Source organism: Phodopus roborovskii, unplaced genomic scaffold (genome assembly GCF_943737965.1).
Source record: "Phodopus roborovskii unplaced genomic scaffold, PHOROB, whole genome shotgun sequence".
In the NCBI taxonomy this organism is placed as follows: domain Eukaryota; kingdom Metazoa; phylum Chordata; class Mammalia; order Rodentia; family Cricetidae; genus Phodopus; species Phodopus roborovskii.
Genome location: NW_026126604.1, coordinates 145,121 through 169,118, shown reverse-complemented (window position 1 = coordinate 169,118; position 23,998 = coordinate 145,121). Strand labels below are relative to the sequence as shown.

General features: G+C 40.4%; 1 protein-coding gene across 8 annotated transcripts in view; it reads left to right on the top strand.

Annotated features, from left to right (window-relative positions):
* LOC127237551 (protein arginine N-methyltransferase 9) overlaps positions 1–23,998 on the top strand; it is a 232,371-nt gene that overhangs the window by 186,569 nt on the left and 21,804 nt on the right. For 5 of the 8 annotated variants that reach the window (XM_051205908.1, XM_051205909.1, XM_051205903.1 and 2 more), the window contains 7 exons: positions 8,162–8,398; positions 10,137–10,304; positions 13,091–13,193; positions 14,464–14,570; positions 16,009–16,201; positions 18,356–18,539; positions 21,686–22,400. In XM_051205908.1, the coding sequence (XP_051061865.1) occupies positions 8,162–8,398; positions 10,137–10,304; positions 13,091–13,193; positions 14,464–14,570; positions 16,009–16,201; positions 18,356–18,539; positions 21,686–22,400 (1,707 nt within the window). Of the gene's footprint in view, positions 1–2,141; positions 2,346–6,267; positions 6,417–8,161; positions 8,399–10,136; positions 10,305–13,090; positions 13,194–14,463; positions 14,571–16,008; positions 16,202–18,355; positions 18,540–21,685; positions 22,401–23,998 lie in introns of those variants that run through there. The other 3 variants (XM_051205907.1, XM_051205905.1, XM_051205902.1) reach the window with 2 other exon arrangements.

Genomic DNA, 23,998 nt, shown 5'->3' with positions numbered 1-23,998 from the left:
CCCTTGTCAGGCCAGAAAACTTACATCAACCACCACTACCACAGTTTAAAGCCAAATTTGAGACAAGCTTTAATTAAATACTGGCCAGGTGGGTGGGCTCTGGCCTGGTCCATTCCCAGGTTCCTAGGGTCACAGTTTGTAGCGACCTTAGGAAAAAACAAAAACCCATATTTCATTGTACTTTCCATCAGGTCCAAGCATACATCCTGACATATCTTCATCCTGTGAACCTCCTGCCCACATGTGATCAAGCACATCCTATGCAAATATGTCAAACGAACTTGTTTAGGGGAGTAAACACATGTTGCTTGTTATCTTATATCAACAATAACCTCCAGCACATTAGAAACTATCTGTCCTTGGTCAGTAGGGCTTGTAGATCAGATTTATTTTTATTTCATAGATCTCTTAGTCATAGTAATTAAAACGTAAATGTAACTTTGTCTCTCACAGTGATAAAAGACTGACAAAAGAGATTGCAGGGAAGTTAGGGCATCATAGTATGCAATAGCTGGTCATATCATTGTCACAATCAGGCAGCAGAGAGTGACGAATGCACACTGTGGCTCAGTTTCCTTTCTCCACCTATACAACCCATGGTCTCAGCCAGCCAACAGTTACCTTCAGTTGGTAAGTCTTCCCACCTCAATTAAAGCAGTCTAGATAATCACCCACAAATATGACCAGTGGCCAGTCTCCCAGGTGATTCTAGATTCAGTTAAGTTAAAAATTAACACTAACCAGCATACCATGCAAGTTTCTGGAAAGGACTGGGATGGGATATATCTCCCTACTCAGCTGCAGCCTATCACCTCTGACTTTTATACTATGCAATAACATCATACATATTTGGTTAAATGTCTACAGTTATTACAGGTGTAATAGCTTTTTTAAAAGTTTAGATGATTTCTAAATGTTTCTAGGTAATGGTAAAATTGACTATGTATGGGTCTTTCTGAACATCTTAAGGAAGGGTTACTAGATGAACTAAAAGGGGAAAAGCGTGAACTGGCACACAACCCTTCCCCGAAATGTATTGATCTTTATGTCCTACTCCCACTAGGAGCAGAGGCTTCCTGTGTTTCCATCTTCTCAGAGAAGTTCTGTATACTTCAGTCCTACATTGTTTAATACAGAAAGCAGGAAATGAGGATATGAATGCCTATGACAGCACACAAGCAAAACAAAAAGGCAGGAAAAACACTTTCCATCAAGTGTGAAACTACAACACTAAACTTCTTATTTTGTACATTCTAGGATAATTGAGAATAGTTCCTGTCTTGAAGAACTTTCTTAAGATGTACATAGGTAGCTGCTTACAAGATTGGGCCAGAGAATAACCCAAGAGAAAGCAAAAAAGGTACACAAAAGTTGACTTTAGGAGCACTGGAGAATTTTAGTTCGATGCCCATAATGCTCTTACGTCCATTTCTTGTTAGCCACTTTACACACTAGGTATCTCTTGGAACTGGGGACAAAAATAGCTAATGCTATAATTCTTATACAGCATTCAAAACTTTAGGATTTACATCTTAGCGTCCACATGTGACCTGTCTTCTGTATTAATGTAACAGGTCATCAGGAAATTCTAATTCGGCCATACCCATCCCACGGACTTGTGCAACCTTAAAGTAATTCTCAGAGATTGCCTTTTCCTTCTCTAACAAGTGTTATCCCAAGTCCCGCATCATGGGTTTTGTGAGACTATTTAACGCTAAAAGAGTACATACACCATGACCAAATTTAAGGAGCTTTGATTTCGTTTTGCCATAGTGAGACTGGCGCGCTGAACTCCAGAGAGCCTGAGCATTGCACACAGCTGACCCAAGCAGGGTCTGGCACGCGCAGCGGGGAGCCGGAGATGAACCCCACACCGAAAACAAAGTGCTCTCTGCCTAGGTACTGGCAGACACTGGGGGTGCGGCGGAGGTGGGGCTTTCTCCAAGAGAGCGCGTCGGCCTGGCGTCATCACTGAGCGTCGCTTCTAGTTGCGCGCGCAGTTCTGCCCCGCGGCTGAGAAGGCGGGGCTTTGCTCTGTGTAGGGGCAGAGCGCACTTCCTTTCTGCGCCTTCTCTTGCTGCTTTGGCTCCCAGGGAAGAGAGGCTCTTTTCCCTGAGGAGGGCGTCTTCCCCGAGGTCTTCCGAGCCGAGAGAGAGATGTCGAACTCGAGGTCCAGATCCCGCCAGGGCACCGCGAGTGGCGCAGAGGCGGCCGGTAGGGATCGGCTGGTGGCGCGGTCCTTGCACAGCGCTGAGCACTGTCTGAGCGCCCAGGACTTTGGAACTGCTTATGCCCATTACCTCCTAGTGCTCAGCCTGGCACCGGAGCTCAAAGAAGATGTGAAGGTGAGGCCTTCCTTTTCTTATGTGCAACAGTTACCACGTTGAACTCATGTATTTTCAGTTTAAAAGCTGCGGACGATCTTGCTTTGTTTAGGCCAGAATTTGTCAACCTGACACTGTTGACATTTTGCAAGAGACAGCCCTATGTTTTCCTTCATAGTTAGCAGCATGGTCTGCCCACTAGATTTCAGTAGCATTAGGCTTATGTAATTCACAGAAATCTCAGTACCTGTTGGTTTAACTCAGTATGATAGCATTCTGGGTCATTGGCTCCTCTGAATAGACAGAGGTAGAATGAACACAATTCCTCTTTACTCAGTTCTAGCTGCTGCTTCTGTGAATGGAGAAGATAAATATTGGGTGTGGAAAGTACACATGAAATTTGGCTGTGAGTGTAGGTCCTTGATAGAGTGCTTATGTTGGTAAAATGCTTCTCCAGGGGAAGACATAAGGTCCAACAACAAACTAAGGTCTCTGGAGAATCAATGCGTTCATTGGGCTTACTTACAGAGCAGAACATAGATGAGGGGCTAGTGACTGGAGTGTGGGAGCTCCCCCCACAAAAGGCTGCACTGGAAAGCCTTTACTCAGCAGGAATGGTAGCTTTCTCAAAACTGCATGGCTGGACTCTCTCCCTGCCATCTTCTACTGTCTTCCCTGGCTTAAACGCTACACCAGGGGTTCTCAACCTGTGGGTTGTGGCCCTTTTGGGGGTTGAATGACCATTTCACAGGGGTTGCATATCAGATAGCTACATACCAGATATTTATATTATGATTCATAACAATTGCAAAATTACAAAAGATATAAAGTAGCAACAAAAGTAATTATGCGGTTGGGGGTAACCCCAATGTGAGGAACTGTATTAATGGGTTGCAACATTAGGAAGGTTGAGAACCACAGCTCTAGACTCTACTTGAGTTCATGAAGTTAGGGCAATGTTGCATGTAACAGGTGGTATGAATTGCAGGTTACTCAGATGAGGGTCTCATGACCCAGCCTCCCTTTCTGGGACAGATTTAAACAGTCACAAAGTCTGTCTGGTATTATCTTTGCAAGTGGAAACAGCTAAACTGTCCTTCAAGATGGCAGTTGTTTGGCTTGGAGGATAGTTCTGTCCAACAGCTTGCCCTGAGTGTGATGCTCTGAGTTCCATTCCCAGTACAGAAAAAGTATGTAAGTTTGAGTATATGGCTGGAAACATAGCTCCATCAGTAGAATTGTGTCTAACATGTATTAGGTCTAAGCCTAGTGTAGCAACACATAGCTGTAATCCCAGAACTTGGGAGGTACAGGCAGGAGAACCATAAGGTGCCAGGTTCCAGGTTATGCTTAGCTACATAATGAGATAGGGTTTGAGATACAACCCTATCCTTTTTTTTTTGTTTGTTTGTCTTTTGTTTTTTGTTAAAAGCAAACAGGCTGGTAATTACTAGCATTCATTCAATAGTACTTAGTAACTGGCTTCCTATCTCTCCCCCACCCCCACATGAGGCAGGGTTTCTCTGTGTAGCCCTGGCTGTCCTGGAACTCACTCTGTAGACCAGGCTGGCTTTGAACTCACAGAAATCCACCTGCCTCTGCCTCCTGAATGCTGAGATTGAAGGTGTGTGCCACCAACACCTGTCTTAGCGGTTTTATTTATTTATTTTTGTTGTTACCAGGGACCAAACCACACAGCCTTAAGCATTGTAGGAAAGAGTGCTCAACCACTGAATAATCTATTAACCTACAGGACAACTCTTGATCCAGTCATACACTATTTAGATATCTAGAATATTTGTCATATAATAGGATCTCCTTCATTATCCTTGTCTTTCTAGTAAACTGTTGTAATTTGGCTTCTGATATTAACTCTTATGTGTAAAGTTTGTTGTCTTAAAAGCTGGGATGTCTGAGCCTGCCTTCTTTCCATAGTGCAGCGTCATGGAAATCAGCTGCAGGAAGATGAGACTGGCGTGGTGCTCAGTTGTCAATTCGAAGGCAATTGCTGCACTCCAGGTTAGGCTATAGCAATAGAGATCATCAGGAAGCGTCAGATTTAAAGATAATGGAGTTAGGATGGGTTATGACAAAACTTTCACAATACATGTCTCCTCAGTCCAGAGAGGGATCCCATGACAGACCAATACTGGATACCATCGAAGTCCAACTTAGTGAACCATTGAGTTTTATTGGGGTTACTTATAAGGACAGAAGTAACTTAAAGACAGCTGTGTCATCAAAACCCACCTCACCATGGATAATAGCTCACAGAGCTGGAATCTGGAACAGTCTGCAAGGCCTGTGGCAACCCAACAGATTGGGGAGTGTGTTCTCAAGTGACTCTGTTCACTTCCAGGCAGCCTGGCTGGTATCTGTTTGTTCCAGGCAGCTTGTCTGATCTCAAGGGTCTTGTTTGAAGCTTGGCTTGTCTGAGTGACTCTCATGAATAAACAATAGACATTATTGTTTATTCTCAGGAGGGAGGGACATAGTGGATCTGGTTAGTTTCAGGGATTTCCTGAAGCTATCTTGAGCAGTTTACCTTCTGTTTTAAAGAGCTTTCTCGCAGGATGGAATGTTTTCATCTTGGAGGAAATTTATAGCAAATAGTGAGTTTGTGGTTTGAGATAGAATGGTACCTTTATATCGTGTGAAGGGAATGTGGCGGGGCAGTTGAGAACATTTTGAACTTTTTAAAGATTTTCAATTTCTGCCAACAAGATTCTGTGAGGATAGGAGCAAAATTCATGTTCATCTTTGAGTTTTAGTTCTGGTTTCTTGCACATTGATTGATGAGATGACTAGAGACTCGGTGCCTGACTGGTAGAGATAACCAGAAAGCAAGGTCTTAAGTAGGTACATACATCCAGGCAGTGGTGGTGCATGCCTTTGATCCCAGGACCTGGGAGACAGAGGCTGGTGAATTTCTGAGTTCAAGGCCAGCCTGGTCTACAGAGTGAGTTCCAAAGTTACACATAGATTCCCTGTCTCAAAACAAACAAACAACAAACAAACAAAAAAAAAAACCTAAAACGAACAAAGTAGACATGTATATGTTGCATCACTAACACACATAGGTGATCCTGCACTAGGGAATGAATGAGAGGGTCGAGAACACTCCTGAATCACAGCTACCTGGAAAAAGCAGAGACTAAGAACAGATGTTTACAGAAAGATCATACTGCCTTACTCTACACACATACACACACTTTTTTTTTTTTTTTTTTTGCATGTGCTTATTTGGTATCTTTGTCACAGTTCTATTGCTGTGAAGACATCATGACCAAGGCAATTTTTATACGAGAAAGCATTTAGTTGGGGGGTGGCTTACAGTTTCAGAGGTTTAGTCCATTATCATCATGGTGGGGAAGCACTGGAGCAGTAGCTGAGAGCCTCATCTTGATCTGCAGGAAGGGGGTGTAGGATAGACAGAGACAAACACTGAATTTTGCTTGGGCTTTTGAAACCTCAAAGCCCACCCACAGAGATATACTTCCTCCAACAACAACAAGGCCATACTTCCTAATCCTTCTCAAACAAGTGCTACTTCTTGATGACTAAGCATTCAAATATTTGAGTTTATGGGAGGACATTATTATTCAAACTACCACATTTGGCAAACAATAATTAAAAGTTATCAGTTTCAGGTCATCTTTCATTCTAGTTTTTGTTGTTTTGTTTTTGATTTTATTTTTTTAGACAGGGTCTCTCTGTGGCTTTGGCTTTGGAGGCTGTCCTGGAACTAGCTCAGTAGACCAGGCTGGTCTTAAACTCACAAAGATTCGCCTGCCTCTGCCTCCCGAGTGCTAGGATTAAAGGTGTATGTCATCAATGCCCAGCCCACTCCAGTTATAGTTTCGTTTGTTGGAATCTTCAGCTAGAGTTTTGTATTCTTCACTCTAGTTTACTAATTTATATTTTTTTTTTCATGTTTGTAAAGGAAACTTTTCAGTATACACTTTTCAAGTGGGCTGAAGAGCTTGATGCACTAAGTCGAATACAAGACTTACTTGGCTGCTATGAGCAGGCCTTGGAACTATTTCCTGATGATGAAGTGATCTGCAATAGTATGGGAGAGCATCTCTTCAGGTTTGTAATGACGTCACTATTACTTAAAGATTATGAAGAGAATTAGTCCAAAGCAAGTATAAACTATGCATTCAGGTCCTCTATGAAGTCACAGTATATATTTTCCGCCTCAGTAAGTCATGTGTTTGTAGTCTGGGGAGTTCTAGTACACAGGATTTGTATTGGTGGTTGTATACTTAGCTACCACCTCCCTGTGTTGCATCCGCAAACTCTAGACTCCCAGACTAAAAGCCATATGCAGCATGTCACATTGCTTATATAATCATTGAGAAACATTAAATCACTTACCTGTTAAAACATCAAAACCCCACATAATAGTCAGAGGTCAGCCTTGTAAGTAGACTTCTCAAAGGGAACCAGTCAGGTCTGCCATGTGAACTCTATGCACACCAGTTTAAGCCATACACATTCCTGAGAAATTACAGAATTACAATAAAAGCATTGCTTTTGAATTTGAAGTAATGGAGGCAGAGCATGGTTCTGTCAGACTGGAAAGTTGCAATTTTTAATTTAAGAATTTAATAAATGAATTGTCATTTTTCACATTCCTTCCAGTACTCTTACGAATTTCCACACTGTTGATCAGCAGTCAGGAGGAAGTGAACTGAGACGCTGGGCAGGGCCTAAGCATATAAGAGACCTTAAGCCCGCCTCCACAGTGATTCCTTTCCTCCTAACAAAGACACACCTAATAGTGCCACTCCCTGTGAGCCTATAAGGGCCAGTTACATTTAAACTTGCACAATAATCAAGTTTTGTCTCCTACTTCCAAGGGCTCCTTTCTTGACTCAGGGCTATGTAGGGTCAGTGCTCTGGAGAAGGGAGTGTATACAATCTCTGCAGTTCTGACAAAGTAAACTTTGTTAAGTGAGCAATAGTCTTCCTTGTTTTACATTTTGCTCCAGCATGGCAAGGCGTGTTCACATTAATACCATGTGTTTTCTACTGTGATGTGTGCTGTCAGTCGCAGAACACACCTTTGTTACATTCAGGGTTACAAAGCAGTAACATGTATTGACCTTAAATATTTCTATTTTAAACTAAAACATGAGTGCCTACAATTTAACATAGCATGGCCCCTTTGTTAGTTGGTCCCATTTGCTTTAGTCATGCCTAGAATAAATAGCCAGGATTAAGTTTCTTTAGAATGGATGGTGACTAAAGGTGCTTGTAAAGAAACAAGTGAGAATTCTGTTTATTCTACTCTGTTGAATGTGTGGTCCAGAAATTACTGATTCATGACAGCCATGTATAGAATTTGATATTAGTAGAAATCCATGTCTCTGGTCAAGGAACTCATGGGTAAACTAAGTATGTATAGACCAGTTTGGATGCTGCTGAAGTCTGATGGTATGTGAGACACATACTAGTTGGGGGCGGTGCCGTCAGCCAATGATTAACTATTTTCAATAGTGACAGGGAGTTCTTCACAGTTTGAGAAGCAACATTGAGATGACTTGACAGTATTTCCCCTTAGTTCTTTATTTTTTTATCTGCTCATATTCAACTCAGTATGAGTTATGACACCCCCCACTCCCACCCCCAGGACCTCTGAGATGCATAGGTAGGGATTTGGAAAAGAAGTTAGGAGAGTACCATACTCTAGAAAGAGAAAGTTTGCCAAGGAGATAGATTGCTCTGAGATCTGGGGTAGTAATGAAGGGTTCTCAGGCTGGGTTAGTGCCTGAACAGAGGCACTGTAATTGATCACATAGAGTTGAATGTATTGTCATTTCCCCCTCTAGAATGGGCTTTCGAGATGAGGCAGCTGGGTATTTTCATAAAGCAGTGAAGCTAAACCCTGACTTCAGTGATGCGAAGGAGAACTTTTACCGTGTTGCAAACTGGCTGGTGGAACGCTGGCACTTCATCATGCTTAATGACACCAAAAGGAATAGGATTTATAATGCAGCAATCCAGAAGGCAGTGTGCTCAGGGTCCAAGAGTGTTTTGGATATTGGCACAGGAACTGGAATACTGAGGTTTGTAATTATTGAATAAACAGTTTTGTAGATACCAAAATTATAACATTGGCATATCAAAACAGCAGTTTTTCCTACTATTGTTTGAGTTACTCATGAATTATTCTTCTCTCTCTCTCTCTCTCTCTCTCTCTCTCTCTCTCTCTCTCTCTCTCTCTCTCTCTCTGAAACAGAGTTTCTCTGTATAACATACCTGGCTATCCTGGAACTCAAGTTTTAGATCAGGCTGACCTCAAACTCACAGAGATCTGCCTGTCTCTGCCTCTTGAAGGCTGGGATTAAAGACATGTAATACCACCACCTTGTTTGATGCAGTTATTAGTATTGTAGTTTTTACTATGATTTTACTTATCAAAAAAAGTTAAAGAAAACTAAGCAAACCGTGGGTTACTGAAATTCTGTATAATGAATTTTAGAGTATTTTTTATATTAATATTCTAGTGGAATCTCGAAAGCTTATTAAGCAATCTTCTTGCTAGTTGTGTCATAATCGTGGATGCTGAGCCAGACATAATGTCACACTCCTTTAATCCCAGCACTCAGGAGGCAGAGGCAGGTGGATCTCTGTGACTTTGAGATCAGCCTGATCTACATAGTGAGTTGCAGGTCAGACAATGCTATGTAGAAAGACCCTGTCTCAAAAACAAACAAAACAAAATGTGTGGACATTATTTATATTAAACAAGCATACAACTATACTAGTTTATTTTTTCTTTATTATTATTATTGGTTTTTTGTTGTTGTTGATTTGTATTTTTTGTTTTGTTTTTTCTTTTTTGAGACATATTTTCTCTCTATAACCCTGGCTGTCCTTGAACTCACTCTGTAGACCAGGCTGGCCTTGCACTCGCACAAATCTTCCTGCCTCTGCCTTCTGAGTGCTGAAATTAAAGCTATGCACCACTGTACCAAGCTTCATTTATTATTTTTTTTAATCTTAATTTTTTTAATCTTTTTTGAGATAGTGTATGTATCTTTGGCTGGCCAGGAACTTGCTCTGTGTGTGTGTGTGTGTGTGTGTGTGTGTGTGTGTGTGTGTGTGTGTGTGTGTGTGTGTGTACATATACAAGACAAGGTTTCTCTTTGTAGTTTTTCCTGTTTTGGAACTTGTTCTGTAGACCAGGCTGGCCTTGAACTCACCTGCCTCTGCCTTCTGGGATTAAAGATGTGCTCCATCTAGGGCTAGAGAGATGGCTCAGGTGTTATGAGTACTGGCTGTTTTTGCAGAGGTCCTGAGTTCAATTGTCAGCAACCACATGGTGATTCACAACCACCTATAATGAGATCTGATGCCTATTGGAATATGTGCAGACAGAACACTGTATACATAATAACAAACAAATCATTAAAAAAAAAAAAAGGTGAGTTCTATTTACATCTGGCTTAATTAGATTATTGTGTGTGTGTGTGTGTGTGTGTGTCTGTGTGTGTGTGTGTCTGTGTGCGTGTGTGGTATTCTGTTTGTACACATGCCTATGCTCCACAGTATGCATGTGGAAGCCAGAAGTTAGCTCTCAGGAGTCAGTTTTTTCCTTCCACTGTGGGTTTCAGGAATTGAATTTGTGTTGTCAGACTTGAATGGCAGATGCTTTTACCCATTGAGCTGTCTTGCTAGCTCTCATCTTTTAAATGCAGAACAAGTAATAGTTATATTGAAGAATGGAAAGATCCCATGTTTGAAGAATCATAATGTTATTAAAATTGGAAAGAGATACAGTGGATTTTTCTTCTTTTGCAGTATGTTTGCTAAAAAAGCTGGTGCACACTCAGTATACGCCTGTGAATTATCCAAGACCATGTATGAACTTGCCTGTGATGTAGTGGCTGCAAACAAGATGGAAACTGGGATTAAGCTCCTACATATGAAGTCACTTGATATAGAAATTCCGAAACACATTCCTGAAAGGTGTGTTCATAACTCACCCAAAACGTGAAGATACATTTCCAGCTTCTTGTGTTAAAAAAAGTATTAATGTCCTTATTTTGTGATGGTACAGTTGTCAGCCAATTTAATAAGGTACAGGATTTTATAATAGCATGCTTTTTAAAAAATACCTAAAGAACTCAAGAAAAGCTGAGAGTGAGGAATTTAACAAAAACCTTTCTTTAACACATCACATCAACACTCATGCTTTCCTGTCCATAAAAGTAGATAGACTTCCTGTAAGTCATCAGTGTTAAATAAGTGTTAATAAAGTGTGAACAATTCATGTCAGCAGACATCACGTTTGCATTACTATCCTTGATTAAAATGAAAGTGCCAGTTGACAGAGTATTCTGCTTTGTGTCCTTCAAATGTTGTAAGTACAGTTTTAGAGGCGTTATGTTTTCATCTGCATCTCACTGTGTTAGGAGATCAGTGGAACATTAGAACTAGAAGGGATTTACAATTATCTGGCCCATCCTTTTAAAGAATCACCCCTCCTACATCTTTCTGTAATACTTGTTTTGTAATTGTGCTTGTGCTATCTATCTTTAGCTTAGTTAAAGGTAGTCTACATGTAGAGAATTTTTTGGTGCTCTATTTGTTATTTGAACTCTGGTTTTTAAGTCTTCTTCCAGGTTTGTTGTTGTTGTTGTTTGTTTGTTTGTTTCAAGACAGGGTTTCTCTTTATATCCTTAGTTGTCCTGGAACTCACTCTGTAGATCAGGCTGGCCTCGAACTCACAGAGCTCTGCCTGCCCTTCACCCCCACCCCAGTTGCTGGGATTAAAGGCATGCATCACTACTGCCCAGCTTTTTCTTCCATTTTTAATAATGTGTACATGGTACTTACACTTTTCAGTGGTCTTTGTTAGTGAAGAAGTTTATTAGATTGTTAATGTAGGTGCATACTTATTTTCTAAAAAACCAAACCAAACAAACTGTCTTAAGTAGAGTTTCTCCTGGCTGCAGTTGTCTGCCTGGGTTTTGTGTCCTCTTGTGACCTTTCCTCTGTGTGTGACTTGCTGCTAGTGTTTGCTTTTTCAGTAGGATACTAGTCCTGTTGAATTAGGACCTCATGTTGGTGACTTCATCTAACCTTAATTGCCTCTGAAGGGCTCTGTCTCCAAATGTAGGATTAGTTAGGACTTCCACATAAGATTTGGAATGGCATGAAGCTAAGGTTACTTTAATTTGTATTTTGTTCACAGACTGCTTTTGAGTCAGGCAAAATAGATATTTCAGTTCAGATTCTTACTTGTTCATTTTTCTCCTAAGCAAATTTCTAGACTAAGTTGTAGGATTAGATAATTTGAGGTACTTTTTATATTCTAAGTGCATACAGTTGTGAGTATTGAGAGTTTTTTGTCTGTAGGTCTAATTGGGTCTAGGTATTGTGGAAGATACCCAGGTCAGTCCTATCCTTAAGATACCTAGAGATGTAGAGAGGAATGTAAGGAATGGTCAGGAAATTTTTCTATATCTTTAGACTCTAGAAGTGAATTGTGCCAAGTGAAAGCTAAAGTAATTCAGAGAAGGGAAAGACTCTTTCTGAGTGTCTTTGAGTTTTCTAGAGTGAGTGAATGAATAAAAGTGTGTAACTCTATAAAGACTAGAGAAGAGTTAGAGGCGCAGTCAGATATGTGTAATATAGAAGGCAGAGATACAGTTTTTGGAAGGGAAGGTTCTTGTCCACATTAAATGTTATTTGCATATCAAAAATTATAACTGGACTGGCAAGGTGGCTCACTGGGTAAAGACATTTGTTGCCAAGCCTGATGACCTGTATTCAATCCCTCAAACCCACAAGGTAGAAGGAAGGACAGAACAGTCTCAGACATCCCCATGTGCACCATGGCATGCCCATACCCACAGAAATAGTTTGTACACATATTCATATACAAAGCAAACAAATTAGAAAATAGACAGTTGAGAAAGAACATTCATTCTTGGTGGGGTGATACATGCCTTTAATCCCAGCACTTGAGAGGCAGAGGCAGGAATATCTCTGAGTTCGAGGCCAGCCTGTTCTACAGAGTGAGTTCCAGGACAGCCAGGGCTACACAGAGAAACCCTGTTTTAAAAAACAAAACAAAAATTCATTTTGAGAAGGGTCATTAATGTAGATAATCTATGGATGTATTCCTTCCCTCATTTGTTTTTGCTTTTTTAATGCAGGGTTTCATGTAAGCCAGGCTAGCTTCACACTCATCATGTAGTCAAAGATTACCTTTAAGTTCTGCCTGATCCTCTTGTTTCCACATCCCAAGTTCTGGGACTACAGATATAAGCTACCATTCCATGCTAGTAGAAAAACGTTTGTATGGAGTGTTAAGAGTTAGAAGCTGAATATTTGATGTTAAGGAAGGGACCAGTAAAGATGTCTTAAGGACTCAGGCAGTGAATCAGAGTCTAAGAAGGCAAACCCTTCTGTTCCCAGAGCAAGGAAGAGAAGCTAGTGAAGAAGAAAGGAGCCAAGGGACACCCCCAGGGTTCAGGGGAATATGCTAAATGAAGTGCATTAGAAAAATAGCTTGTGGGGCTGGAGAGATGGCTCAGAGGTTAAGAGCAGTGACTGTTCTTCTAGAGGTCCTGAGTTCAACCACATGGTGTCTCACAGCCATCTCTAATGAGATCTGGTGCCCTCTTCTGGTGTGTAAGCATACATGTAGTCAGAACTCTGTATACATAATAAATAAATGAATCTTAAAAGAAAGAAAAATAGCACGTCATTTTACTTACATGTGTCTTTAAAACATCATTCTATAGAGTGTCCCTAGTTGTAACAGAAACTGTCGATGCAGGTGTGTTTGGAGAAGGAATTGTGGAGAGTTTGATTCATGCCTGGGAGCATTTACTTCTGCAACCTAAGGTAAGCATTGAAAAAACACTGAGATCTGATTAAGAGTTCAAGAAGCACATTGAGCCCTGGGAATGTTCACAAGACAGGAAGGAACTATGTCAGAGTGTGTCTATCCCTGGAAAGAAACACAAGAAAAAGCATGGACAGCTATGCATCACAGTGTGTGCTGTGTTTACAGATGAGTTATGGTGGGGAGGGAGTCGAAGGAGTGATCTTACTTGTGGGGGGGCCCGACTAATGTTCTTGAGAATAGTTGTAGAAGAGGGAAGCACTTTGAATCTCACAGTGCTTGGAATTTTGGCAAATCGCTAGAAAACAGGAAAGTAATACTAGTTCTGTATTGTTTTAAGCTACTCAGTGAGTTCAAGCTACTAGGCAGAACCCTGGACTCCTCTATATCCACAAGCCATATGTATAGTAAAGTTCATTTATCATATACATTGTATATATTAAGGGACTTTAATACAAGTCTACTGTTTATAGAATATGTATTTAACACAGAACAGCAGTTTATTTTTCAAATAAATAATGATGACTTTGATATTTTTCTTTCTTTTTTTCTCTTGGTGCTAGAGTTGAACTTGGTGCCTCATACATGGCGAGTACTCTCTACTCCTCAGCTGTATTTCAAGCCTACTTTTATTTTCTTTCCGGTTTTAAATTGTTTTTTTTACTTTTATTTTATGTTTGAATGTTTTGCCAGTGTGTGCCTGTCGAGAGTGTGTGTGCATCTGTCGCACATGTGCAGTGTTCATGGGGGTCAGAAGGCATTGCATCATATGGAGCTGGAGCTACAGATGGTTGTGAGCTTCGTGGTTGCTGGGAATTGAACTGGGGTCCTCTGCAAGAGCAGCTAGAGCTCTTAACCTCTGAGCCATCTCTCCAGTCCTTCCTTTTGTTTTTGTTTGTTTGTTTTCAAGACAGAGTTTCTTTGTGTATCCCTGGCTGTCCTGAAACTCTTACCTGTAGACCTGGCTGGCCTAGAACTTGCAGAGATCTGCTTGCTTCTACCTCCCAAGTGCTGGGATTAAAGATATGTGCCACCACCAGCAGCTTGTTTTTTTTTTTTTAAATTAAATTATATCCTGAAGTGATATAGCTTTATACCTCTGTCTTCTTCTTTATACTTGTATTCTAAACATTAAGTTACATATATATTTATATATACACACAAAAAACAGTAAAAACCCTCTTTAAAGGAAAGATTCCTTGGTCTGTATGTATACACACACACACTTATTTTGCACATGTAATTGAATGACCTTTATTATATTTTCAGACCAAAGGAGAAAATGGGAATTGTGGACAGTATGGGAAAGTTATACCAGCAAGTGTTGTTATATTTGGGATGGCAGTAGAGTGTGCAGAGATACGAAGACATCATAGGTAAGTGGCTATATGAATACTCTAAGCCTAGCAGTGGTGGTGCACACCTTCATTTCCAGCACTGGGTTGGGGTAGGGAGCAGAGGCAGGTGGATCTCTGAGTTTGAGGCCAACCTGGTCTACAGAGCAAGTTCCAGGACAGCCAGGGCTACACAAAGAAACCCTGTCTCAGAAAGCACCCTCCAGCTCTGCCCCACCCCCAAGAAAAACACTACTTCAAGACTTAGTCATGTTTGTAACGTTTTGTCTTACTAATTTTAAATGGACCTCTAGGATTAAAACTAGCTTTTTCTAAATGGAAATTTTTCATACAGCTTACTGTCATTTAACTCTGTGAGAAGTTTGTGTAGAAAAATATTAAGTGCAGATTGATTTTAATTGAAGTTCAAGTAAGGATTTCCAGTGTGAAGGTAAATTTTAGTATTGGTTTTCATGGCAACTTCACTAATGCAATGATTGGGCAGAATGCAATTTTAAATCATTCAAAGATGTTACCTTCCTGAGTAAAGATAACATAAAAATACAAATATTGATGAATAAAAGAAAGGAATAAAAATCACCCTGAACTGATCACCAGGAAATAGCTACTGCTCATCTTTGCTGTGAATTGTTCATCAATCTTTGTTTTATGTTACAGGGTGATATAGTAAAATGTGTAGAGGTTGGTAGGCACAGGAGACCAAACAGACAGGCCCCATTACCAAGTTGGTTGAATGAGAATGTACTGGTTGACCATCAGTGTTCTTTCTATCTATCTATCTATCTATCTATCTATCTATCTATCTATCTATCTATCTATCTATCTATCTATGCCTCTGTGTGTTAATTTAATTCATTAAAGAATGCCAGTAATACAGTTGTGTGAGACAGTATCCTCAGCCACCCTTGTTATTGACTACTCCTGTTGTGGGTTCATTTCATGGCTTTGATGATCACTGCTATTCTTATTTTATTTGGTTATCCTCTTTGGTGAAGTATGTAAGTGTTTTGTCCATTTCTGTTTGTCTTCTATCAACTTGCCAGAATTCAAAAGTACATTTGAATATGAATCATTTGAAAGTTTCTAATTTTTATTTGTGCCTGTGTTTGTGTGGATGCCTGCCTTGTGTGTGTGATGTTTGTGGAGCACATAAGAGTGTGGTGTGTCCCCTGGAGCTGGAGTTACAGGTGTATCTGCTGGGAGTTAAAGTTAACTCAGGACCTTTACAAGAATAGCGAGTGTGCTTAACATTGAACCCTCTTTCTGTCCTACAGAATTAATTGTCCATTTTAATATGGACTTTGTCACCTTTTTCTTCATGTGGTTGTATATGTATATAATTTAAGGAATCTGTGCCTATGTGGTCTCATTTCATTTTTATATTTTGTCAACTATTAGATGCTGATTTTGATAATATAAAAATGATCTTTTACCTCTCTTTTTCCTAAACTCTTCCTAGGGTGGGTACTAAGGATGTTGCTGGTATCCGTTTGCCAGCAAATGTGAAATTTCAGAGCCCTGCCTATTCTTCTGTAGATACTGGAGAAGCAGTAGAACCTTATACAACTGAAAAGATGAGTCAGATCCCTGGAGGGTATTTGCCTCTGACAGAGTGCTTTGAAATTATGAAAGTGGATTTCAACAGTCTTCAGGTAAAAACAAGAAGTTAATTCTTCCCCTCCCCGCAGACAGGGTTTCTCTGTGTAGCCCTGGCTGACCTGGAACTTACTTTGTAAACCAGACTGGCCTGTAAATCTAGAGATCTCCTACCTCTGTGGTGTGCCACCTGGCCCTCAATTCTTTATAGAAGTTAAAGAATTTTCTAAATTGTTTCAGGTAATATATGAGTTCTTAATTTTTCTTTTCTTTCTTCCTTCCTTCCTTCCTTCCTTTCTTTTCTTCTCCTCCTCCTCCTTCTCCTTCTTCATGCTTTCTCTGTGTAGATATGTCCTGGAACTCAAGCTGTAGACCAGGCTAGCCTTGAACTCTGACATCCACCTCCCTTTCGAGTGAGTGCTTGGATTAAAGGTGTATGCTGCTACCACCAGTACTGCCTAGCTATGTCTTACGATTTGAATGTACACGAGGTTCTACTTATGAAGGAATGATTAGCAGCAAATTAAAATTCTGTTTTGGAAATGTTCTTTTTAAGTGCTGGGAATAGCTCTCTAGTTTGAGAGTGCATGCTGTGCTGTGTGTTTTACATGAGGATCCACCTGACAGCAGAGGTGAGATAATGTGTGTTAATTGAGATGAAACCGCTTGCACTAATACACTCTGCCATGTTATGATGTATGTAAATGCACAGACGAAAGGTCTGGCCTAGAGTTTTATTTTCTCTTTGTGATGCTGTCTTCTCAAATGAATGGTTTTCCTTAAAATGAACAATATGTAAACTTAATAATCTAAATTTAAATAAATTAAAGTTGTTAGAGCACTTTTTCTCATCCTGTGGGTTGTGACCCTTTGGAGGGATGTTAAACAACCCTTTCACAGGGGTCACCTAAGACCATCAGAAAGCTCAGATATTTACATTGTGATCCATACCAGTAGCAAAATTACTACTTGTTATGATGTAGCAAGGAAAATAGTTTTATGGTGGTTGTCACCACAACATAAAGAGCTGTATTAAAGGGTTGTAGCATAAGGAAGGTTGAGAACCATTGTGTTAGGGCAATGGCATCCCGTTCCATCCAGGGTTGAAGAATTTAGTGAGACACAGAATATTTAGGTCTTGGTTAAAGTGCCCACAGAACCCAAGAAGTGTCCAATAAAACCCCTTCCTAGTGTCTTGAAAGAATAATGTCCATGGCACATGTTTTAGGTGCTCCTTTTGTGGCATAGAGGTTGTGGTAGACTGGGGGAAGGTTATTTTAACATGAAATTTTAAAAATGTAAGCCAGGTGCTAGTGGCGCACGCCTTTAGTCTCAGCACTCGGGGAGGCCAGCCTGGTCTACAGAGCTAGTTCCAGGACAGGCTCCAAAACAGAGAAACCCTGTCTCAAAAAACCAAAGAGAGAGAGAGAGGAAAGAGGAGAGGGAGAGAGAGAGAGACAGAGATACAGAGAGACAGAGAGATTTAAGAATGTAAGCTTCCTCTTTAACTTACCTTTTTTGGGGATGATGTGCAGCTTTGTAAGTTTGGTTTTGCGATGTTAAGCATTCCTGACCAGACATCATGTTCCAGAGAGTAGTGGAAATGTAGCTATTAAGTATCCCACAACTGTTCTTTTATTTATTTTAATAGTTTTTATTTGACTTTTTTTCTTACAGCACACACACCCTGTAAAGGTTTTAGTTTTAGAAACAGTGTCTGTGTTAAACTCTTTGAAGGGGCACAGGGCAGAAATGGAAAGACCCTGGTGTTACCTTCTGAGAGGTTACCTCTTCCCCACATCATGTGTGTGAAGGTGTGTTGCAGCTTGCTCTTTCCCTGTGTGTGCATTTGCACATTCACACACTTTTCTAGTGTAAGATGACCCCATCGCTTTGCTGTGTCACTGGCATTTTTTCCTTCACCAGTGGTGTGTGTGTGTGTGTGTGTGTGTGTGTGTGTGTGTGTGTGCGCGCGCGCGTGCTCACATGCACTTTTGCTGTATGTTTAATAGATGTATGATATCCTGTGATTCCCTAGCTGGACAGGGCAGGACTGTGAACCATGAGGATGGGCTGTGGATGTGATATTGAGAGAAATATATATTCCATTTATAAAGTTGTCTCATTCTTTTTTATTATTTAAAAAAACTTTTGGCTCCTTACTATTTTCCTAAACTCTGTTTTCTTACCCATTCTACATTTCTTTTCAGGAATTAAAGAGTCTTGCAGCTAAAGAGCCTTGTCCTCTTAGTGTTCCTGCTGTTAAAGAAGGCATGTTGGATGCTGTCATGGTCTGGTTTGTTCTGCAGCTGGATGATGAACACAGTCTGTCCACAAGTCCTGGGGAGGAAACCTGTTGGGAACAGGCTGTTTACCCAGTGCAGGCCCTTTCAGGTAAGTATTCTCACATTAAGAAAAAATTAGGGACCGGAGAGGCAGCTTAGTGGTTAAGAGTGCTGGCTGCTCTTCCAGAGGACCTGAGTTCAATTCCCAGCACCCACATGACAGATAAGAAACATCTACACCCGTAGTCCCATGGCATCCGAAGGCCTCTTCTGATGTGCAGACATATATGCAGACAAAACAGCCATATACATTTTAAAAAGTTTACAAATAAATCTTAAATTCTTTTAGATCAAACCTCTCCTCACCAACCAATCAAACAAACAAAATTTGTTGCTTTAATATAAGTAATCGAGTCAGTGACCAGAAAGAAAAAAAAAATTACTTTGGAGTTGTAGTTTTCAGGAAAAAGGTATTACTTAAATATTTCAGAATTTCTTTGTTCAAAAGTAAATTTAAGTAACCAATATGTGGTTAAGAGAGATTAAAGCTAGCTGAAGTGGTGCATACCAGTAATCACACAACTGTTGGGGCAGGCACATCTCTGGGAGGTCAAGGCCTGTCTGGTCTATATTGAGGTCTAGGCCAACCTTGACTACACACTGAGTGAGACTCAGTCTCAAAAAATAGTTAAGAGAGATTCAGTCATTACTCTGGAAAGTGGGAGAGAGGGGCTGAGAGTTCCTGGGGGTTGAGAGTGAGTATGATCAAGATGTGGTGTTTATGGTATGAAATTGTCAAAAGAGACAAGAAAAGATTCTGTTAAAAAACAAAACTGCTGTGTACAGTATCACACACCTTAATCCCAGCATTCTGGAAGGGCCAGGCCAGCCAGGTTTACATAGTGAGACCCTGTCTCTAAATAAATACATTAAAATTAAAAGTTATTCTGTTTCATGGTCCTTAGCTGTAACTCTCACTAATCCAGTTTCAAGTTAGTTATCATTAGATAAATGAAACATTGCTTTGAAAAAAGAAAAACAGAAATGAAACACGTGACAAATTTGCCGTCAACCTTGCTAAGAAATGCTAATGTTCTAATTTTAGTGTGCTTCTTAAATGAGTACTGCTTGGTTTTCTTCTTACGAAAGGGGTTAGAAAAGTATTAAGTATGTGGTACTTAAGCCATGGAGATCCTAATGACATATGTAGAGCCCAAGCCCTAAGAATGTGTATTGTAGGGCTGGAGAAACTCAGTGGGTAAAGGTGCTTGCTTCTAGTCCTAATGACTTGAGTTTGGTTTCTGGAACCCACATACTGAAGGAGAGAACTGACTCCCCCATGTTGTCCTCTGCTCTACACACATGTCCTGGCATGTACATACACCCTTCAGTAAAGCAATTCAGAAATTAAAATATATATAGTCCTAGAAGTACAAAATCTTGCAGTTTTAAGAGAATTTTGAGATCTGTAAACTTCCTGGGGAAAGCTAATCTTAAAGATATTTTCTATCTAGGAAAAGGAAACTGTTTATAGCAGTTTGATGGTTTTTCATGTTTTTAGCAGTTAGTTCTATGGAAAACTCTACCCACTTAAAACAGGATGGAAGTACATGCCTGTGTGGTCTCTTTATCAGGGACCTGATTCGCAAGGCTAGGGATCTTTGTAATCTGTAGTCTGGAGATTTGGATTATGGTTCTCTTAGTGAATAACTTTGCTGGCAATGATGTTAGAGCTTTTATTGTGTCCTATCTGATAATAGGACAATGCTGTCTACCCTAGAGTGTTGTAGGAATGATAAGATATGTAAATAAAAGTTCTTGGCTCTCAGCAAGTTCCATTTTAAAATCTGTATTCATTTAATTTTATTTATTTTCCTATGGTAATTTAAATGTCCCTTGGAGAATTCTCAGAGAAAGGCCATTTTAAATGCTTAAACATAACAACCCAAACAATTTTTTTTTTTTTTTTTTTTTTTTAGTTAAGTTTTTGTTTGTGTTGCTGTGTTAGATGTTTTTTTTTTTTTGGGGGGGGGAGTGCGCTTGCCATTGCATGCATATGGTAAGAGGAAAACTGGTTCCTTCTACCTTTACTTGGTTTCTAGGCATTGAACTCAGGGAATTAGGGTTATGAAGCAAAATGTATGGGCTGAAGCAATCTTTCTGCCTCAGTTCCCCCATCTGTACTATAAGGCATGTACCACCACGCCTGGTACAGATTGAATTTTCGTCTGGTTATAGGACTGAAGAGAAGGATGACAGCTGTCCACGGGCAGCTTAGAAAGGCCATGTGAAAACTCAGAAAGGGGTTTGGTATAGTACTTCCTGCAGGACTTAGCTTTCCCTTAAACTATGATGTTTTAAATGTGTGAATTTCCAAATGCTTAAGGCCTATTAGACACCATTGTCTAATAGCTTTCGTCTTTTTGGAAATTACTTTAGAAAAAAGAATGACTATTTAAGCTAAAATGAGGTTCCACATTGACCCTGAATTTTACCTGTCTTTGCTTAGAGACAAAACGTCTTTCCCCACATATCCCTCAGTTTGACAGTATGTGTACTGACCATGGTAACAGACACAGACTATAATAAACTGGGCTTTGCTGTTCATGCCTATAATCCCAACACTTAGGAGGTAGAGGGAGGAGAATCAGGAGCATCAGGGCAAGCTTGAGGTGCGGCTCAGTTGCAGAAAGAGACCTCAGCATTTTGGAGATAACAGTATCACAGGATGGCTGCCAAGAACAGCAGCTGTGAAAGTCACCTAGTCAGAGCTTAAATTGACAAGGGAACAGTTGTGCTTTATGCCAACTTGACACAAGCTAAAGTCATCTGAGAGGATGGAGCCTCAATTAAGAAAACACCTCCATAAGATGGGGCTATAGGTAAGCCTGTAGCTTATTTTAGTAATTGATGGGGGAGAGCCTAGTCTGTTGTGGGTGGGGCTACCACTATGCTGGTGGTACTGGGTTCTATAAGAAAGGTAATTGAACAAATCATAGGGAGCAAGCCAGTAAGCAGCATCCCTCCTTGACCTCTACATCAGCTCCTACCTCCAGGTTCCTGCCCTGACTCTCTTTAATGATGGACTGTAATATGGAAGTGTAAGCCAAATAAACTCTTTCCTCCCCAACTGCTTTTGATCTTGGTGTTTATTATAGCAACAGAAACCCTAACTAAGACAATCAATTTATATATATTTATTTATTTATTTTTTTTTTGTTTTTGTTTTTTCTCCCCCCTTCCTTACTAATGAAGACTACTGGATAAAGCCTGGGGACCGTGTGACAATGGAAGCATCTTGTCAAGATTGTTACCTAAGAATCCAGAGTATCAATATTTTGCATTTGGAACATGAAATGGAAGTTACAAAAAATTTTACCAAGAGTAAAGACTTGCTCTCTCTAGGAAATGAAGCTGAGCTCTGTAGTGCCCTGGCTAACCTTCAGACTAGTAGAGCAGATGCTCTGGAGCTGACCTGTGTGTTAGAACCTACAGAGATTGCTTTACTCAATAACATCCCATATCATGAAGGATTTAAAATGGCTATGAGGAAAGTATTATCTTCACTGGCCCCAGAGAAGTGCCAGTCCGTGGATATTCAATGCCAGGATATCGAGATGAACTCTGGAAGTAGACAGAGTGGTATCGTACCAAGCACCTTTGACCCTTTCTATGTGTTAGATGTGTCTGAAGGCTTCTCTCTCTTGCCTATAATTGCTGGAACACTTGGTGAAGTTAAGCCCTACAGTTCTGTAGAGAAAGACCAGCATTGTATCGCTTTGGACCTCATATCCGAAGCCAATCACTTCCCTAAGGAAACACTTGAGTTTTGGCTGAGACATATTGAGGATGAAGCTGCTGTGTTGCAAAGACCCCAATCAGACAAATTGTGGAGCATAATTATATTAGATGTCATTGAGCCATCTGGGCTCATTCAGCAGGAAATAATGGAAAAAGCTGCAATATCCAGGTAAAACAAAAACTGAATAGGGGATTTTGCGTTCAAAACTTACTTTTTCTTTCTTTTTTTTTTTTTTTTTTTTCTTTCTTTTGTTTTGTTTTGAATTTTATGGGCAATAGAGGTGAGATAAATATCTACTGTCTAACCCTAACCCTGACACAGGAGTTTGTTCTGCTGCAGGCCTCTGACAGGTCTGGGGTAGAAGCTAGTTGCCAGGTTAGCTTTTCCTCTCCTGAAGTGGAGTTAATGAGCAGTGACTAACTGAAACTTCATAAAATCTCTGAATGGAAAGATCACGGAGGGGGTAAACACATCCAAATGTGGGAGAGTAGTGGACGTCAAGACTTCAGGAGCTCTGAGTGTCCCTCTCCCGTAAAGAGCTCATTCTTGTTTGACCCACCTTTTGCTCTGTACTCCCAATGATAGCAATACAGGGAAACCCCCCCCCCCAACACCAAGCAGTTAGTTCCACAGCAGACACCAACTGGATGGGTGTTCTTTAATTCAGTTCAGTTTTGGTCCTGCTATCTGAAGGTAGGCAGAACCTATAGGACAGCTACAACTTCAAAAGTCAGATGCACATAGTATGTTGTCATTTGTTCTCTGAACTCCCAGGTACAAATCGAAGGGACCCTCCATTAATAAAACCCTCTTCAGCTATTGCTGAAGCTCACAGGATTTAGAAAAATGCTTGGCTTAGATTAAGCTTTTTATTATAGATGATCAGGTGAGGAGCCAGAAGGAGAGTGTAGAGAGCAAGGCACACGGGAAGGGAGCAGAGTTTCCATGGTCTTCCCAGACATGCTGTCCAGGACTGTTCTCATTCTGAACTGCAGTCTCTCAATGCTGTCCCTTTGGGTTTTTGTGGGGCATCATGGGTATGAGCATCACTGGGTATTAGTGATAATTCAGCCTGGTTTTGAGGCCAGCAGGGAAATAAGACAGCAAGGCCCAACTGTAGTCATTCCTTATTCTTTTTGGAGTTCCTAGCCACTGTCATGGCCTTGGTATTCAGAAGTACTCTTTCTATTCCTTTGACTCTGTGTTTTAGAGCTTTGTACCAAAAAAACAAAGCAGCAGCAACAACAACAACAACAACAAAAAACAAGATAAAGATCAAATATAGTGTTAGTACAAATCACCATTGCCCAATATATGTCTTGTGTATGGCCATATCTGAATGAGTTTGTCTTTCAAATTTTTTTTAGATGTATTTATTTTAAGTGTATTTTGCCTACATGTATGTATGTGTACATCATTTGTGCCTGGTGCCTGGAAAGGCCAGAAGAGGATGTTGAATCCCCTGGAACTGGATTTACAGATGGTTGTGAACTACCATATGGGTGCTAGGAATTGAATTCGGGTCCTCTGCAAGAGCAACAAATGCTCCTAACAGCTGAGCCATCTCTTCCAGCTTCCCATTTCTGAGTTTTATTCTTTGTAGCAAGCCAGTACATAGAGGTAATGTTTTTCTTAGTTCTGTGAGCCACATTAGCAAATGATCAGATGCTTCCCTCAAAGAGGGAGTTGTGTGTATAGCACATGTATATCAGTGGGTACAGCATACTGGACACCTGGGATTTAGGATTCGCAGCTTGTGTGACATG